This window comes from Ranitomeya variabilis, chromosome 1 (genome assembly GCF_051348905.1).
Source record: "Ranitomeya variabilis isolate aRanVar5 chromosome 1, aRanVar5.hap1, whole genome shotgun sequence".
In the NCBI taxonomy this organism is placed as follows: Eukaryota; Metazoa; Chordata; class Amphibia; order Anura; family Dendrobatidae; genus Ranitomeya; species Ranitomeya variabilis.
Window position 1 is genome coordinate 282,543,476 of NC_135232.1, and position 20,121 is coordinate 282,563,596.

A 20,121-nucleotide genomic window follows, 5' to 3' on the forward strand; every position below is an offset into this window, starting at 1 on the left:
TTTTTTCCTTCTTTTGAGATGCATTTAATTCATTTTTGGCCAGTTGTACTGTTATGAACTGGTGGTTTAGGAGCAAAATGGGACGAGCTCTGGAGGAGGTGGTACCTGTACTGACCGCAGTTCCTCAGCTTATCACAACACTAGAAGTAGCCGTGGGATGTTCCTGTCACTCCCTAGACACCTCGTCACAGCCGGAGGACTAACTACCCCTAAAGATAGAAACAGGAAAGCTATCTTGCCTCAGAGAAAATCCCCAAAGGATAGACAGCCCCCCACAAATATTGACTGTGAGTGGAGAGGGAAATGACATATGCAGAATGAAACCAGGATGAAGCAAAGGAGGCCACTCTAGCTAGATAGATAGAATAGGACAGAATACTGTGCGGTCAGTATTAAAAAACTAGAAAAATCCACCACAGAGTTTACAAAAATCTCCACACCTGACTAAAGGTGTGGAAGGTAAATCTGCTTCCTAGAGCTTCCAGCTTAACTGAATAAATCCATACTGACAAGCTGGACTAGAAAAACATAGAAAGTGCAAAACGATAAAGTCCACAAAATGTGGACAGCAAAAGAACCAAGCAAGGACTTATCTTTGCTGAACTGGTCAGAACATCAGGGAAATCCAAGCAGAGATGTGAATCCAACCAGGAACCATTGACAACTGGCACTGGCTGAAGATAGAGCCAGGCTTAAATAGCCGAGCCAGAATAGACGATCAGTGGAAGCAGCTGCTGACTGCTAAATCCAAGGAGCAGCCGTTCCACTTAAAACCACCGGAGGGAGCCCAAGAGCAGAACTCACAAAAGTGCCACTTACAACCACCGGAGGGAGCCCAAGAGCGGAATTCACAACAGGAACAATATAAACAATGCTTGATCCTACATTGGAAAAACCGAAAAGAGACAGACCAAATTGACCCACCAAAAGTCCAACACCCAAAGCCTGCGCACGGCAGGAAAGACGTGGTAAAGCGGGGAACTGTGCTGGGCTTTCACCCAAAGCGGGGTTGGGGCTCCATACAGGAACCGGGACTACCGACTGACATCTTCGTTACCAGTTACAATGTGAAGACTCCCTTTCGCAACCGATATGGTGATCCATTATTGCAAAGGGGGACCAGGTGACCTACACCCGCCACCGGAGTGCACAAGGATGGTGTGCTCGGAACGTCCAACGATGTGGGCCTGCGGAGGTGTCACCTGTTGCTCCGAACATGACCGATCCGGACTTGACAGATCTTGCTACTATCGCCAACGTGCTCCTTGTTGCTGCTACTGAGCTTGCAGCCAGGGTTAGCCTTTGAATCCAGACACCGGGTGACCTGATTGCACCTGAGAGGCCAACCACCGACACTGACGCCGCATCAGCCGGAGACCAAGGACCGAAGCCACTGCGGTCAGGAGACGTCCACTACCGGCTGATGTCTTGCAACTTACTATGAAGCTCTGAAATGCTTTACAAAATGTATATAGTTAACTGTTCGTCTTTCTATGTGTCTTCCTGCTGCTACAACCCGACTAGGGTTAACTCTTAAAGGGATCCCTTCGTTTACCTGGGATCCCTATTTTTGCCTTTTTGTTTTTGTTTCTTGTTCATCATTGTTGAAAAGAACTGCTGGATCATGAACACTGCATGATTACAAACTTATTGTAAATAGTTTGCACCTTCTTAAAGGTGCTCCCTGCTGGTTTTACAACAAAGAGAACTCTTTGCGAAGAAACTGCTCCTGGGAACAGCATTGGAGTTCCTGTTTACACGGACTGGCAGCGGGAGTAGTCGCACTACCTCGTAGAGACTTGGTTCTCTCTTAAAGGGAACGTTCACCAATATGTCATGTTCTCAATGGCAAGAGAACATAGCATCAGCATATATAGGAACTAGCTCTTGGAAGATGGGAACTGAGCTGACCATGAACTAAACCTAACGCACAACTAGCAGTGGCCGGGTAGCATGCCTACGTTGATTCTAGATGCCCAGCACCAGCCGGAGGACTAAATAATGCTAGCAGAGGAAAATATTAGTCCTAGCTCACCTCTAGAGAAATACCCCGAAAGGAGACAGAGGCCCCCCACATGTATTGGCGGTGAATTAAGATGAAATAACAAACGTAGTATGAAAATAGGTTTAGCAAATTTGAGGTCCACTTACTACATAGCAGAAGACAGAAAGGACACTTTCATGGTCAGCTGAAAACCCTATCAAAACACCATCCAGAAATTACTTTAAAACTCTGGCATTAACTCATAACACCAGAGTGGCAATTCCTGTTCACAAGAGCTTTCCAGACCCAGTAACGAAACTACAGCTGTGAACTGGAACAAAAATGCAAAAACAAACATGGACAAGAGTCCAACTTATCTAGTAGTTGTCTAGGAGCAGGAACAAGCACAGAGAGGCTTCTGATAACATTGTTGACCGGCAAGCAACTAACAGAGCAGCAAGGTTATATAGCGACTCCCACATCTTGATGGGAACAGGTGAACAGAGAAGATGAAAACACCAGTTCAATTCCACCAGTAGCCACCGGGGGAGCCCAGAATCCAAATTCACAACACCAATAGCACTTAAGGTGTAATGATGTCTTAAAAGAAGAAGTAATAATGCTTACCTGTAAATGTTATATGTAGTTAGCTAGTTGATTGTAAGAAATGTTTAATAATGTGTTAGAAAATGAGGACAGGAAGTGAACCCGTATGGGGTTAGTCGGTGAGTCCTCCTAGGAGCCATACAGAGAAGGCTCAGTGATCTTGAACTGAGAGAAGGTTGATAAGTCCTATACTGTGTATAGAAAGAGAAAGGCAGTAGGCCCGGATGAGGAATGGGGCGGTCCTGCAAAAGAGCGAGAGGCAGTAGGCCTGGGGCAGATAGACAGGCGGTCCTGCGAATGTAAAGTTGGAAAATGAAGAAAAGTTGATTAGCCTTGTAATGTTTTATAGTAAGCCTTTAGTGGATTCAGCTTATACGTCCTTAGAGGCAAAGTTAAATTATTATTCAGAAGTTGCACTAAGCAGAATACCCGGTTGGGTAATAGAAGTTATTTATAGTATGTTATTTAAAATGTTTAACCATGTTTGTAACGTTCAAGAGTCCTCACCTCCCATAAAGGGAAGCTCTGTTCAAATTTACTTGTTATTGCATTTCAAAAATTGTATGTCTTTTTGCTGACATGTATTGTTGTTTTCTTCCCAGTCCAGGAGTACTGGATTTAACCGGGGGGGAGTGCAGTGCCCCAGAGTCCTGGTTGTTGCAGTACTGATGCTCCGCCGCTAAGGGGGGTATTGGTACGTCTGATGGCACTGAAGGAGTTCACCTGACCAGGTATCACAGACACCAATACACTTTACAGTCTGGCCTCCAGGGGGAGCTAAGGGTGCTATGTATTAGGCCACTCCTCACAGTCTGGTAAAACTGGGGGTTAGATAGGAAGTTGGACAGAAGCTGACTGGGTTGGAACCAGGCAACATCCTGTGGCAGAGGATGTTGCAGGGGAAGATTCAGGGGGGTCCCTGTCAGGGGTAGGTGTTATAATCCGGTGACCTTGGAGCCGCATGAGACTTTCTCAGGAGTAGGTGGAACCTGTACTGACCGCAAACCCTAAACTGTCACCGCAACTAGAAGCAGCCGTGGGGTGTACCTAACACATCCTAGACACCTCGACACAGCCGGAGGACTAAATACCCCTATAGATGGAAATGGGAATTCTATCTTGCCTCAGAGCAGAACCCCAAAGGATAGGCAGCCCCCCACAAATATTGACTGTGAGTATTAGAGGAAAGACACACGCAGGCAGAAATCAGGATTTAGCAAAAGAGGACACGCTAGCTAAATAGAAAGGATAGGACAGAATACTAAGCGGTCAGTATTAAAACCCTAAAAATATCCACAGCAGATAATACAAAAATTCCACCATCTAACTAAAGACATGGAATGTATATCTTCATCTCCTGAGAATCCTAACTTGACTGAAATATCCAAACACAGTCTAAGCTGGACAAGAAAAAACATTGAATAGTACTGAATTGTAAAGCACACAGCATGTGTGCTGTAGAAACAAAACCAGACACTTATCTTTGCTGATTTGGCAGCAGGGCAGAAGGAACCAGACAGAGATGCAAAACCTCCAAGAACAATGGACAACTGGCAAGGGCTAATGAATCCTGCACACCTAAATATCCCAGTCAGAGCTGCAATCAGCAGGGACACCTGCCCAGGATTGCAACCCAGGGACAACTGCATTACTATCAACAGCCACCGGAGGGAACCCAAGAGCAGAATTCACAACAGTACCCCCCCCCCCCTTGAAGAGGGGTCACCGAACCCTCACCAGAGCCCCAAGGCCAATCAGGACGAGCCAGATGAAAGGCACGGACCAAATCAGCAGCATGGACATCAGAGGCAAAAACCCAAGAATTATCCTCCTGGCCATAACCCTTCCATTTAACAAGGTACTGAAGCCTCCGCCTCGAAAAGCGAGAATCCAATATCTTCTCAACCACATACTCCAACTCCCCATCAACCAACACAGGGGCCGGAGGATCAACAGAGGGAGCAACGGGCACCACATATTTCCGCAATACAGATCTATGGAAGACATTATGGATAGCAAAAGAAGCCGGAAGGGCCAATCGAAAAGACACCAGATTAATAATCTCAGAAATCCTATAAGGACCAATAAAGCGAGGCTTAAACTTAGGGGAAGAAACCTTCATAGGAACATGACGGGAAGACAACCAGACCAGATCCCCAACCCGAAGCCGGCAACCAACACACCGACGACGGTTAGCAAAACGTTGAGCCTCCTCCTGAGACAATACCAAATTGTCCACCACATGAGCCCAAATCTGCTGCAACCTGTTAACCACAGAATCCACACCAGGACAGTCAGAAGGCTCAACCTGCCCCGAAGAAAAACGAGGATGAAAACCAAAATTACAAAAGAAGGGCGAAACCAAGGTAGCCGAACTAGCCCGATTATTAAGGGCAAACTCGGCCAATGGCAAGAAAGCCACCCAATCATCCTGATCAGCAGACACAAAGCATCTCAGATAAGTTTCTAAAGTCTGATTAGTTCGCTCGGTCTGGCCATTTGTCTGAGGATGAAATGCGGAAGAAAAAGACAAATCAATGCCCAGCTTAGCACAAAAGGCCCGCCAAAACCGAGAAACAAACTGGGACCCTCTGTCGGACACAATATTCTCCGGAATACCATGCAAATGAACCACATGCTGAAAAAACAACGGAACCAAATCAGAAGAGGAAGGCAATTTAGGCAAAGGCACCAAATGGACCATCTTAGAGAACCGGTCACAAACAACCCAGATGACAGACATCTTCTGGGAAACCGGAAGATCAGAAATAAAATCCATAGAAATATGCGTCCAGGGCCTCTCAGGGACCGGCAAAGGCAAAAGCAACCCACTAGCACGGGAACAACAAGGCTTGGCCCGCGCACAAGTCCCACAGGACTGCACAAAAGAACGCACATCACGTGACAAAGAAGGCCACCAAAAGGACCTACCAACCAAATCTCTGGTACCAAAAATACCAGGATGGCCATCCAACACAGAACAATGAACCTCAGAAATCACTCTACTAGTCCATCTATCAGGAACAAACAGTTTCCCCACTGGACAGCGGTCAGGTTTGTCAGCCTGAAATTCCTGAAGAACCCGTCGTAAATCAGGGGAAATGGCAGAAAGGACCACCCCTTCTTTCAGAATGCCGACCGGTTCAAGGACCTCAGGAGAATCAGGCAAAAAACTCCTAGAGAGGGCATCAGCCTTAATATTCTTAAAACCCGGAAGATACGAGACCGCGAAATCAAAACGGGAAAAAAACAAGGACCATCGAGCCTGTCTAGGATTCAGCCGCCTGGCAGACTCGAGGTAAATCAGATTTTTATGATCGGTCAAGACCACAATACGGTGCTTAGCTCCCTCGAGCCAATGTCGCCACTCCTCAAACGCCCACTTCATAGCCAACAACTCCCGATTGCCGACATCATAATTGCGTTCAGCAGGCGAAAACTTATGGGAAAAGAAGGCACACGGTTTCATCAAGGAACCAACAGGATCCCTCTGAGACAAAACGGCCCCTGCCCCAATCTCAGAAGCGTCAACCTCAACCTGAAACGGAAGAGAAACATCTGGTTGACGCAACACCGGGGCAGAAGTAAATTGGCGTTTAAGCTCCTGAAAGGCAGATACAGCCGCAGAGTACCAATTTGTCACATCAGCGCCTTTCTTCGTCAAATCGGTCAAGGGTTTAACCACACTGGAGAAGTTAGCAATGAAACGGCGATAAAAATTAGCAAAGCCCAAAAATTTCTGAAGGCTCTTCACAGATGTGGGTAGAATCCAATCATGAATGGCCTGAACCTTAACCGGATCCATCTCTATAGATGAGGGAGAAAAAATAAAGCCCCAAAAAGAAACCTTCTGCACTCCAAAGAGACACTTAGACCCCTTCACAATCAGAGCATTATCACGAAGGATCTGAAATACCATCCTGACCTGTTTCACATGAGACTCCCAATCATCGGAAAAAATTAAAATGTCATCCAAATATACAATCATGAATTTATCAAGATAAGTCCAGAAGATATCGTGCATGAAGGACTGAAAAACAGATGGAGCATTAGAGAGCCCGAATGGCATCACAAGGTATTCAAAATGGCCTTCGGGCATATTAAACGCAGTTTTCCATTCATCACCCTGCTTAATACGAACAAGATTATATGCCCCCCGAAGGTCAATCTTAGTAAACCAACTAGCCCCCTTAATCCTAGCAAACAAATCGGAAAGCAGAGGTAAAGGGTATTGAAACTTGACCGTGATCTTATTCAAGAGGCGATAATCAATACAGGGTCTCAAGGAGCCATCCTTCTTAGCAACAAAAAAAAAAATCCTGCTCCCAACGGCGAAGAAGATGGCCGAATATGTCCTTTCTCCAAAGACTCCTTAACATAACTCCGCATGGCGGTATGTTCAGGCACAGACAGGTTGAAAAGTCGGCCCTTAGGAAACTTACAGCCTGGAATCAAGTCAATCGCACAATCACAGTCCCTATGCGGTGGAAGGGAACTGGACTTGGGCTCATCGAATACATCCTGAAAATCAGACAAAAACTCTGGAATTTCAGAAGTGGAAGAAGAGGAGATTGACATCAAAGGAACATCATTATGAACCCCCTGACATCCCCAACTAGTCACAGACATAGACTTCCAATCCCACACAGGATTATGTGCCTGCAACCACAGAAAACCCAGGACGATAGCATCATGTAAATTATGCAACACCAGAAATCGACAATCTTCCTGATGGGCTGGCGCCATGCACATGGTCACCTGTGTCCAGAACTGGGGCTTATTTTTAGCCAAAGGTGTAGCATCAATGCCCCTTAAAGGAATAGGGTTCTGCAAAGACTGCAAGGGAAAACCACAATGCCTGGCAAACTCAAAGTCCATTAAGTTCAAGGCGGCGCCTGAATCCACAAACGCTATGACAGAAAATGATGATAATGAGCAGATTAAGCACACAGATAATAAAAATTTAGGTTGTACAGTACTGATGGTAAATGAACTAGCGATCCTCTTTGTACGCCTAGGGCAGACTGAAATGACATGAGAAGCATCGCCACAATAAAAACACAACCTATTCTGACATCTGAATCCCTGTTGTTCCGTTCTAGACAGAATCCTATCACACTGCATTGACTCAGGCATCTGCTCTGAGGACAACGCCACAGCGCGCACAGTTCTGCGCTCCCGCAAACGCCGATCAATCTGAATGGCCAGAGACATAGAATCTCTCAGACCGAAAGGCGTGGGAAACCCCACCATAACATCTTTAACTGATTCAGAAAGAACCTTTCTGAAAATTGCCGCCAAAGCATCATCATTCCATTTAGTCAACACAGACCATTTTCTAAATTTCTGACAATACAATTCTGCCGCTTCTTGACCCTGAGACAGGACCAAAAAGGTCTTCTCCGCTTGATCCACAGAATTTGGTTCATCATATAATAATCCTAAAGCCTGAAAAAAGGCATCTACATTAAGCAAGGCCGGATTCCCAGATTCCAGGGAAAATGCCCAATCCTGAGGATCACCACGCAGCAGGGAGATGACAATTTTAACCTGCTGAATGGAATCACCAGAGGATCGAGGTCTCAGAGCAAAACCAGTTTACAGTTGTTTTTAAAACTCAAAAATTTGGACCTGTCCCCAAAAAACAAATCAGGAGTAGGAATCTTAGGCTCTAAAACTGGAGTCTGAACAATATAATCAGAAATACCCTGTACCCTAGCAGCAAGCTGGTCTACACGAGAAGCTAATCCCTGAACATCCATGCTAGCACAAGACTCCTCAGCCACCCAGAGAAAAAGAGGGAAGAAAAGACAAAGCAAGCTACAGAAAAAAAATGGCTCTTTCTTCCCTTCTTCTGAGATGCATTTAACTCATTGAGGGCCAGTTGTACTGTTATAATCCGGTGACCTTGGAGCCGCATGAGACTTTCTCAGGAGTAGGTGGAACCTGTACTGACCGCAAACCCTAAACTGTCACCGCAACTAGAAGTAGCCGTGGGGTGTACCTAACACATCCTAGGCACCTCGACACAGCCGGAGGACTAAATACCCCTATAGATGGAAATGGGAATTTTATCTTGCCTCAGAGCAGAACCCCAAAGGATAGGCAGCCCCCCACAAATATTGACTGTGAGTATTAGAGGAAAGACACACGCAGGTAGAAATCAGGATTTAGCAAAAGAGGCCACGCTAGCTAAATAGGAAAGGATAGGACAGAATACTAAGCGGTCAGTATTAAAACCCTAAAAATATCCACAGCAGATAATACAAAAATTCCACCATCTAACTAAAGACATGGAATGTATATCTGCATCTCTTGAGAATCCTAACTTGACTGAAATATCCAAACACAGTCTAAGCTGGACAAGAAAAAACATTGAATAGTACTGAATTGTAAAGCACACAGCATGTGTGCTGTAGAAACAAAACCAGACACTTATCTTTGCTGATTTGGCAGCAGGGCAGAAGGAACCAGACAGAGATGCAAAACCTCCAAGAACAATGGACAACTGGCAAGGGCTAATGAATCCTGCACACCTAAATATCCCAGTCAGAGCTGCAATCAGCAGGGACACCTGCCCAGGATTGCAACCCAGGGACAACTGCATTACTATCAACAACCACCGGAGGGAACCTAAGAGCAGAATTCACAACAGGTGGGATCCTGACAGAGGCCTAGCGAACAGAAAGAACGTTACGGGACCACGCCTGCACTTCATTGCGGCGGTACCCCAAGAAAGGACAAGAAGCGAGGTTTATTGTGAAGAGTGAGAAACGAGATCAATGCAACAAGGAGATAACACCAGTAGGAGTCGTGCTGTAAGACTGAGGCACCATCCTACTGAGGCGCGTAGCCGGAGGCCGGAAACGCCGTGGAAGTATTGAGCTCCAGGCCTTACTTCAAACCTACGGCAGGACAGTCAGTTATAGGCGGGCTGTCTCACCCAAAATCACCTAAGCAGACATAGGGGCAACAGTTGGAGAGGGGCGACTCTAGGGTCCCGGAAGACCTCCAGGCCTACCCGTCATACGGGTGCGTCCTAGCCATATCATCTGGGGGGACGAAGAAGAACATCAGAATCAGTTGTGAGGGAACTTCAGAAACAGACAGAACAGTTGTGAGGACTATCCCGTGGTGCTAAGCAGGGAAGGACTACAACACACAAGCGCTAGAAGGTAGGCACAGATTTCCACCTGCAAAGGGAACTCTGGAGGTGCCATCGGACCGGCCGGTCTCAAACAGCCCTGTTAACCGTATTCCGGATTGAGGATCCTGAAGCCTTCAGTAAAGAGGTAAAGAGACTGCAACCTGGTGTCCTCGTTATTCATCGCGACCTGCACCACACCACAACATCGTCACTCTCCGCTTTCACTGGACGCCCCTCAGCAGGGTCACGGGCCAGGTCTAGCCACCGTGACAACCCCAGAACCGAGACAGAGAGGCCCGGTACTGGGTACCCCTCGGCCCTGCGGCAGTGGGGGGTGCTCCAGAGTACTATATGGGGCCCATTCTATCAGGAGCATTATATGGGGCCATTCTTTATGGAGCATTATATAAGGCCCATTCTGTACGGAGCATTATGAGACCAATTATTCTGTATGAAGCAATACATGGGGCCCATTATTTTGTATGAAGCAATATATTGTGCTCATTATACTGTATGGAGGACTATGTAGTGCCCATAATACTGTATGGAGCACTATGTGGTGCCCATAATATGGAGGAGTATGTGGTGCCCATAATACTGTATGAAGGAATATACTGTCCGATCTAAAATGAAAACTTTTGAATCTCCCCAGTGCACGCACTGTGCACTGCGAGGATTCGCCGGTTTCTGAGCTATTGTAGAATTTAGAATACATATCACTCATATAATGTAAGAAGTAAGTGAAATGGTTGGTGCTGTACTATACCTATATTTCTCTGTCGTAACTGTGCATCATGAAATATGGTATTTGTTAAAGGGCCATCTGAGACTTTTTCGCCTGGGGCCCACGAAAATCTGGAGCTGGCCATGCATAACGGTGTACAGTATCATTAATGTACACATATTGTACATAACATTGGACTTGAAAGGTGGTCTTTAGCTGATGACAGTATGTGACCATAACATGTTGATTAGACATAGAAATAGGAATACAAAATCATTTTATGTTAAGTGATGGTAGACAGTAGTTTGGCAGTTTTCTAGTCAAAACTTTCTTTTCTGCCAAATATCCATTAATCTTGAAAGCCAGCTTATTAATGAGATCTTTATAAATTCACCCAGGATGTTATCAAATCGTCTGATTCTTCAAAGACCAAAAAAAAAACAATTTGTTTAAAGGGCAATACATTTTCCAAGTGGTTAGTCAATGGTGCAGTTGTTCAAAGCTAGTAATCATAGTCTGTTTATCTCACTTTCGAAGTGAAAATAACAAGTACTTCTCTCATTATTTGATTTTTTTTTATTAAACTCCTTCCCAGCTTTTACTGTGAATGCACAACAAAAGGAACCTTATGAAGTATGGTTAGGAGCTTAGCCCTTATGACCAGCATGTGCTGGCTGCATTATACAGCTTACACCTTCCTACGCTGCTGGGATGAGAGTACTCCAATCCTGGCAGCATAAACACTTAAAGGGAGCCTATCACCCCCAAAATTGAAGGTGAGCTAAGCCCACCAGCATCAGAGGCTTATCTACAGCATTCTGTAATGGTGTAGATAAGCCCCCGATGTATCCTGAAAGATGAGAAAAAGAGGTTAGATTATGCTTACCTGGGGGGGCGGTCTGATCCGATGGGCATCGCGGTCCGGGCGCTCCCATCTTCATAGGATGACGTAGTTACATATTTAAATAGTTATTAAGGTTAAAGGAAGATTTTAAGTCCATCTAGTTCAACCCATAGCCTAACCTAACATGCCCTAACATGTTGATCCAGAGGAAGGCAAAAAAAAAACATGTGTCAAAGAGTAAGCTCCACATTGGGGAAAAAAATTCCTTCCCGACTCCACATACGTCAGTCAGACTAGTTACCTGGATCAACACCCTAACAAGGAATCTAGTATATATACCCTGTAACATTATACTTTTCCAGAAAGGTATCCAGTCCCCTCTTAAATTTAAGTAATGAATCACTCATTACAACATCATACGGCAGAGAGTTCCATAGTCTCACTGCTCTTACAGTAAAGAACCCGCGTCTGTTATGATTAAACCTTCTTTCCTCCAGACGTAGAGGATGCCTCCTTGTCCCTGTCTCAGGTCTATGATTAAAAAGATCATCAGAAAGGTCTTTGTACTGTCCCCTCATATATTTATACATTAAAATAAGATCACCCCTTAGTCTTCGTTTTTCCAAACTAAATAGCCCCAAGTGTAATAATCTATCTTGGTATTGCAGACCCCCCAGTCCTCTCCTTGTCTTCACGCTGCGGCCTCTCTGACCTTTCCCAGCGCCTGCGCACTGCAGACCGCGACACCCATGGGACCGGATCACAGCAGGACCACCCCTGGGTGAATATAATCTCTAACCTCTTTTTCTCATCTTTCAGGTTACATCAGGGGCTTATCTACAGCATTACAGAATGCTGTAGATAAGCCCCTGATGCCGGTGGGCTTAGTTCACCTTCGATTTTGGGGGTGACAGGTTCCCTTTAAAAATCCAAGTTGACAGACAATTATATCTAAGCAATTAGGAAAAGGAGAAGGGTTATGCATGTGAATCTGTATGAGGCCGGAGTCACACTAGAGAGGAATCCGGACGAGTGCTATGCGATAAAAAAAAAATTGCATAGCACTCGGACCAATGTTAATCTATGGGGCAGCTCCCATCATCAGTTTTTTTCTCGGCCGTATTATACATGTGAGTAAAATTAGCAGCATGCTGCGATTTGCACAATATATCAGCCGAGACTCACCAATAAAAGTCTATGGGTGCCAGAAAAACTCGCACACCACACGGACCATCAGTGTGACTTGAACCAGAACCAGAAGACATATAACATTTTAGGGTGGTGTCTATAATCAAAAACAATTTGGCTTGGTATAAATCAAATACAACTAAAATATCATACCAACTAATCATTATGATAGTAGGGAAGCTTTCCGAATCTAGACAACTTGCTGCAAATGCACTTCACCAGAAATCCCTCACATTTTTTCATAATGCAATCAACACCTTGTCCTGAGTTTACCTCTCTGAACTGATTAGAAGGATTGCGAAAAGCCAACATTTTAGCTTCAGGAGAGGAAATCTTACTGCTTTGGCAGAACAACAACACCCAACCACAATGGTAAACAGACACATAAGTAAAATAAGAAATAAAAGCACCAACACAAAACCACTCTGGTGAAAAAAACACACAAGTACAAGAAATAAAAAACACCAACTCAAAACCCCTATGGTAAGCAAACACACAAGTAAAACAAGAAAAAAAAATACCAACACACAACCCCTATGGAAAACAAACACACAAGTACAACAAGAAATAAAAACACCAACACAAAACCCCTATGGAAAATAAACACACAAGTAAAACAAGAAAAAAAAATACCAACACAAAACCCCTATGGAAAATGCACACACAAGTACAACAAGAAATAAAAACACCAACACAAAACTCCTATGGAAAATAAAACACACAAGTAAAACAAGAAAAAAAAATACCAACACAAAACCCCTATGGAAAATGCACACACAAGTACAACAAGAAATAAAAACACCAACACAAAACCCCTATGGAAAATAAACACACAGGTAAAATAAGAAATAAAAACACCAACTCAAAACCCCTATGGAAAACAAACACACAACTAAAATAAGAAATAAAAACACCAACTCAAAACCCCTATGGAAAGAAAACACACAAGTAAAATAAGAAATAAAAACATCAACACACAACCCCTATGGAAAACAAACACACAAGTAAAATAATAAATAAAAACACCAACACAAAACCCCTCTGGTGCAAAAACACGCAAGTACAACACGAAATAAAAAACACCAACACACAACCCCTATGGAAAACAAACACACAAGTAAAATAATAAATAAAAAAACACCAACACAAAACCCCTATGGAAAACAAACACACAAGTAAAATAAGAAATAAAAACACCAACATAAAACCCCTCTGGTGAAAAAACACGCAAGTACAGCAAGAAATAAAAAACACCAACTCAAAACCCCTATGGAAAACAGAAAGACAAACACACAAGTAAAACAAGAAATAAAAACACCAACACACAACCCCTATGGAAAACAAACACACAAGTACAACAAGAAATAAAAGCACCAACACAAAACATCTAAACCTCTATGGTAAACCGAAAGACAAACACAAAACTAAAATGAGAGAAAAGAAACATAAGCTTTGATCTGTGAACAAGGACTGATGTAAATGGATGATCTGTACAGCACTATGGAATATGTCAATGTTATATAGTAAATGGATAATACATAACAATTATATAAACAATGCTATTTAGGCAGCAGATGCAATACAATATACAGTATATGCACACTAGTTCACTGTGATTTTGTCTCTTCCCATGGATTTTAAGAACACAGCACTCATGTGAGGGACACATCTGCGTGATATCCAGGATTTTGTCTGACTCCAATTACAGCATTTATTAAATGGTTTCTCGTGAACAGAAATCATTCATCCATCCATCCACATTACCGACAGATCCCGGCCACTTACCCTGCTTTCACTCCTCTTGTGTATTAGGGGCTGATATTCCACTGCTGTCGCCAACATTGCTGTTTCTCTAGCTAACCGAAGATATGTCTTTGCCCTTCTCTGCCTTTCACTTAGTGAAAACAATAAACTGCATTATACTATCAGAATAAACCATGTAAATTAAAATGGATCATGCAGACATAATTTAATTCAGGCTGCTTTCACAGCTACAACTTACGTGTGTTGTTTTTTAGATCATTTGAGTCTATAGGATATACGGTTAATTAGTTCCAAAAACTTGAGACGTACCTTGAAGATTTCCATCTTATTTCGCTTTGGATACAGGAAATGTTACCATTTATGGCACATGTGGAATTTACATGTGACTGACCGTGGAGAGATTTTTTTCCTACGTCTATTCCTAAACCCGGTCTGCTTTCTCAGTTTCAAAGCTCACACTGAGAGAAGCGAGGGAGCCATTTTTTTCATTACACCCTAATAATTCTAGATTGCAGTGATAGGTAAGAATTGTATAGAGAGTACAATCACTTTGGCTATGTGTCCAAACACTACTATATAAAAAATGACATACTTCAATATCAGAACCAGAGCTTACTACAAATAATCAGAATTGTAAGCTATAGGTAAACTGTACCTTTTATGAAAAACTTTTTATTAAATCACTTTAAAGGGAATCTGTCAGCAGGATTGCATCCTCAAGGTATTTACATATATGCACATGTACCGCTTTCAAAGAGAAGTCCAGCAATACTATTACATGGCCAGTCTGTGCCTCCATTACTGAGAAATTAGCTTTTGAATTGACATACAAATTAGGCTAAAGGGCTATGATGGATCTGAAGCCTCTGTCACTCCAGCTCTATTGCTCGCCCATCACCCCTACTCCTGCCTGATTGCCGACCTCTATGCTGTGTGACTTTGTAACGGGGGCCAGGGTGATAGTCATGGCGAGAGCCTGCTGCTGTGCTGGGACACCCTGACGCTCCGCTACAGAAACATTAGATTCCACCTGTGGGTCAGAAGTCTCCTTAGCATGCAAAGTCTCGATCCGTTTCAGCAGCACACAAATATTCTCAAAGTCCAGATTCATTTTCAATAAAATTTTACTCAACTCATTCAGCTTCATTACAGACACTGTCCAACAGTCATCACATGTCATGGATGATCCTTCTGGTTAGCTGTCCCTGGTCTTTCCTATCAACGTGTAATCTGGCACCGTTGTCTCCATTCTGGTCTCTGGTGCTCCCCGTCCACTTTCCCCATCTTGGGTGAAATTACAGGATCTCGCTGCCAATCCTTGTCAGACCGCAGGTCCTGGATGTCACGCGAGTCACCCCAAGGTCTAGCTGCTAACTCCCTCCAACTGCCCAGATCCACACGTGTTCCGAAGACAGACATGTAACACTTCTCTAACTTCAATTCTTCCTCCTCCAAATCCAACTCTCAAGTCCCTAGCTTCTAGAATAACTCTCTTAACTCCTCCCACAAGCTACCTTTCCATTGGCTAACTCTTCCTATCTTATTTGACATCTAAATCTGAATCTAACATTATATGGCCCCCACTATCCTAAATCCTACATGACCCTTACTGAACACTAAACCTAACTGTATCACTACATATCCCTACCTCTACCCCTCACACCTCGAGACATATAAACATTACTTGCACAATGTACAAACACAAGTACATTGGTCCTCACACTAGAACAGAATCAAATGCTACCACATTACAAGGTACACATATTAAAACATATAAACCGTACCTGATTTTATTTGACAGGTATGCACAGGAATACAGGGCCCAAACCAGCCGCCTGCCCGCCTCCTAAAACTTCAGGTAAAGGAGACGTCAGTCCAGCAGGAGGAGGTGGTGCTGGGTGGGGAAGAGTTGTAGTTACAGTGGCTTAAGATCTACCATAGTCCTTCAGTCTCATTTGCATATCTATACAAAAGCTGAAATTTCAGTAATGGAGAAAGGGACTGGCCATGTAAAGGTGTTGCTAGCATTTTCTGCTCCTATAAATTGCTTGGGGTGTGAAACCCTGCTGACAGATCCACTTTAAAACTCTTCCTTTTGGGTTGCCTGGAAGCCTCCTGAAATTCCCAGTAAGGCAGTGTTTCATACAGACAATGGGTTGTGCACCATTCCAGTATTCCATGGAATAAATGGCGCTATAATAAATAATAATAATAATAATAATTCTGCTCATCATAGCACTGATCACTAGAAGCAGAAATCATAAAATGGGGCAGAAGTGACCAGTAACCAGCCATATATTGGCCGCTGACATGTCAATTCTTGTCAGTCTGGAGGGGCACTAAGGAGGAGCGGTGTGTTTAACTTGGCACTACTTAAGATGGTACTCTGGTTACTTTGAAGGAAAATTTTAGTAATCTTAGGAAAGATTCTCAATCTGTTAATTGGTGCACTATTTATAGAGGCTCAATCCTGACCCCAGCTTGGGTAATCAGCTGAATGGGATGGTCTGAAGTCAATCCAAATTTCAGTCTAAATCCCTATCTATTTAGTGCCGTAATCTAAGCTATTGCATGCAGGAGAATGGCACCACCCCCGCAGGTGACATCAATGGTCTCTGCATGCTGGGTATTCCGACACTGTTCCGTTGCCGGCTGATTTACTGATCCGAGCCGACAACAGAGTGGACACTGTCCCTGTGTAGATCGCATAGCTCGCATGGAGGGACACAACAGGGATGCGCACAGCCCCTGAAACGAGCAACACTGGGGACGCTTGATTTCAGGGAGGGGACAGGTGCTGTGGCAGTGACCTCCGCCTCTGCTCCCTGCTCTGATGACACTTTGTATGATTATCCCAGAATGCACTGGGACTCTCAAACCAAGAAACATCACACAGGAAATAGGAAAAAAAATACAATGGTAGTTAGATAGTGTAGTTAGGGAACGGTAGGGAATTTTTAATACAAGTATATTAGAAAATAGCTTAGACTACAGCACTAAATAGATAGGAATTTAGAATGAAATTTAGTTTGACTTCGGACCACCCCTTTAAAGAAATGTTCTGTTTAATTATGAAACACTATGCTATTGTTTATAGATAGTCCAATGGGCAACTGCACTCTTAGACACTTTGGGCCTGATTCATCATCGAATTTTCACCAGCTTTTTGGCGTGACTACCTCTCAATTAGTGACATTTTTATTTCTATCAAATTTATCAAACAATTTGAACTTCTTTAAGTTGTCTTTTGTTGTTAAGTTAGTTTTCTGATTTCAGTGTGGCTTTTCCAAATGTTTTAGACAGACTTTTTAAGAAAAGATGTTGTAAAATTTGGCGCACATTTTTATGTATGCAAGTTACTTTGATGCCATTTTGTGCCATTATGCAAAACATGATACTTTTTGAGCTAAAAAGTAATAAAACAAGTTGAAGACAAAAAATATAGATTATTTTTGCGTTTGCGCAAAATTCATGAACTGTGTGCACCATTTTGAAAAGTTTGGCACAACAAAATAGCAACAAATACTACAAGATAAAAACAGTGACTTAAATAAATCACAAAAGATGAATGTACGTTGGATACATTATGACACAGTTCATGTGATCTACATAGTGTTCATTGGCCGGATTGAACTTTTCGTTATTATGAAAAATGTGCCATAGATTCTGGAGATACTCACTGGGCCGGATTCATTTGTGTGTTTTTTTCATTCACTTTTTTTTAACTTGTGGTTTTCTCTGACATTTTTTCTCCAAATTAACAAATTTTGTGGAAATCCCAAAATTGTCATTTTTTTTATTCTTTAACCCCTTTCTACCATTGGACGTACTATTCCATCCATGTGGGGTGGGCCCTAATTCCCAAGGATGGAATAGTACGTCCAGCACGATCAGCTGCGCTCACGGGGGGAGCGCGGCCGATCGCGGCCGGTGTCAGCTGACTATCGCAGCTGACATCCGGCACTATGTGCCTGGAGCAGTCACGGACTGCCCCCGGCACATTAACCCCCGGCACACTGCGATCAAACATGATCGCAGTGTTCCGGCGCTATAGGGAAGCATCGCGCAGGGAGGGGGAGTGATCGCGTTGCTCCGAGGGTCTCCTACCTTCTTCTCCCTGCAGGCCCCAGATCCAAAATGGCCGCGGGCCAGAGCAGGCGCCAGGGAAGCCTCCAGGAGTGCACGTCAAAGTGTCAGATCAGCGACCTTACACTATAACATGATGCCCCCCCCACCCTCGGGGGCAATGTTATAGTGTAAAAAAAAAATATTCAGATGTGTAAAAAAAAAAAAAAAATTCCTAAAAAAATATATATATTGTTCCCATAAATACATTTCTTTATCTAAAAAAAAAAAAAAAAAAAGTACACATCCATGGTACCGCTGAAAACGTCATCTTGTCCCGCAAAAAACGAGCCACCATACAGCGTTATCAGCGAAAAAATACAAAAGTTATAGTCCTCAGAATAAAGCGATACAAAAATATTTATTTTTTATATAAAATAGTTCTTATCATATAAAAGCACCAAAACATAAAAAAATGATATAAATGAGGTATCACTGTAATTGTACTGACCCAAAGAATAAAACTGCTTTATCCATTTTACCAAACGCAGAACAGTATAAACGCCCCCCCACCCAAAAGAAATTCATGAATAGCTGGTTTTTGGTCATTCTGCCTCACAAAAATCGGAATAAAAAGCGATCAAAAAATGTTATGTGCCTAAATATGGTTCCAATAAAAACGTCAACTCGTCCCGCAAAAAACAAGACTTCACATGACTCTGTGGACCAAAATATGGAAAAATTATAGCTCTCAAAATGTGGAGAGTGGAGACGCAAAAACTATTTTTTGCAATAAAAAGCGTCTTTTAGTGTGTGACAGCTGCCAATCATAAAAATCCGCTAAAATACCCGCTATAAATAGTAAATCAAACCCCCTTCATCACCCCCTTAGTTAGGGAAAAATAATAAAATTAAACAAAAATGTATTTTTTTCCATTAGGGTTAGGGTTGGGGCTAGGGTTAGGGTTGGGGCTAGGGTTAGAGTTGGGGCTAGGGTTAGAGTTAGGGCTAGGGTTAGGGTTGGGGCTAGGGTTAGGGCTACAGTTAGGGTTGGGGCTAAAGTTAGGGTTAGGGTTGGGGCTAAAGTTAGGGTTTGGATTACATTTACAGTTGGGAATAGGGTTGGGATTAGGGTTAGGGGTGTGTCAGGGTTTGGGGTGTGGTTAGGGTTACCGTTGGGGATTAGGGTTAGGGGTGTGTTTGGATTAGGGTTTCAGTTATAATTGGGGGGTTTGCACTGTTTAGGCACATCAGGGGCTCTCCAAACGCGACATGGCGTCCGATCTCAATTCCAGCCAATTCTGCGTTGAAATAGTAAAACAGTGCTCCTTCCCTTCCGAGCTCTTCCGTGCGCCCAAACAAGGGTTTACCCCAATATATGTGGTATCACCATACTCAGGACACATTGGACAACAACTTTAGAGGTCCAAGTTCTCCTGTTACCCTTGGGAAAATACAAAACTGGGGGCTAAAAAATAATTTTTGTGAAAAAAAAGGATTTTTTATTTTCACGGCTCTGCGTTATAAACTGTAGTGAAACACTTGGGGGTTCAAAGTTCTCACAACACATCTAGATAAGTTCCTTGGGGGGGTCTAGTTTCCAATATGGGGTCACTTGTGGGGGGTTTCTACTGTTTAGGTACATTAGGGGCTTTGCAAAATCAATGTGATGCCTGCAGACCAATCCATCTAAGTCTGCATTCCAAATGGCGCTCCTTCCCTTCCGAGCTCTGCCATGCGCTCAAACGGTGGTTCTCCCCACATATGGGGTATCAACGTACTCAGGACAAATTGGACAA

General features: G+C 43.4%; 1 protein-coding gene across 2 annotated transcripts in view; it reads right to left on the reverse strand.

Moving 5' to 3' along the window:
* The window catches only part of LOC143815641 (solute carrier family 2, facilitated glucose transporter member 11-like), a 145,048-nt gene extending 130,451 nt beyond the window's left edge, over positions 1 to 14,597 (reverse strand). Inside the window, exon 1 of one of the 2 annotated variants that reach the window (XM_077295100.1) lies at positions 14,567 to 14,597. In XM_077295100.1, coding sequence (XP_077151215.1) covers positions 14,567 to 14,581 — 15 coding nt within the window. In that variant the 5' untranslated portion in view covers positions 14,582 to 14,597. Of the gene's footprint in view, positions 1 to 14,278; positions 14,377 to 14,566 lie in introns of those variants that run through there. The other variant, XM_077295090.1, reaches the window with a different exon arrangement.
* Positions 14,598 to 20,121: the final 5,524 nt, after the last annotated feature.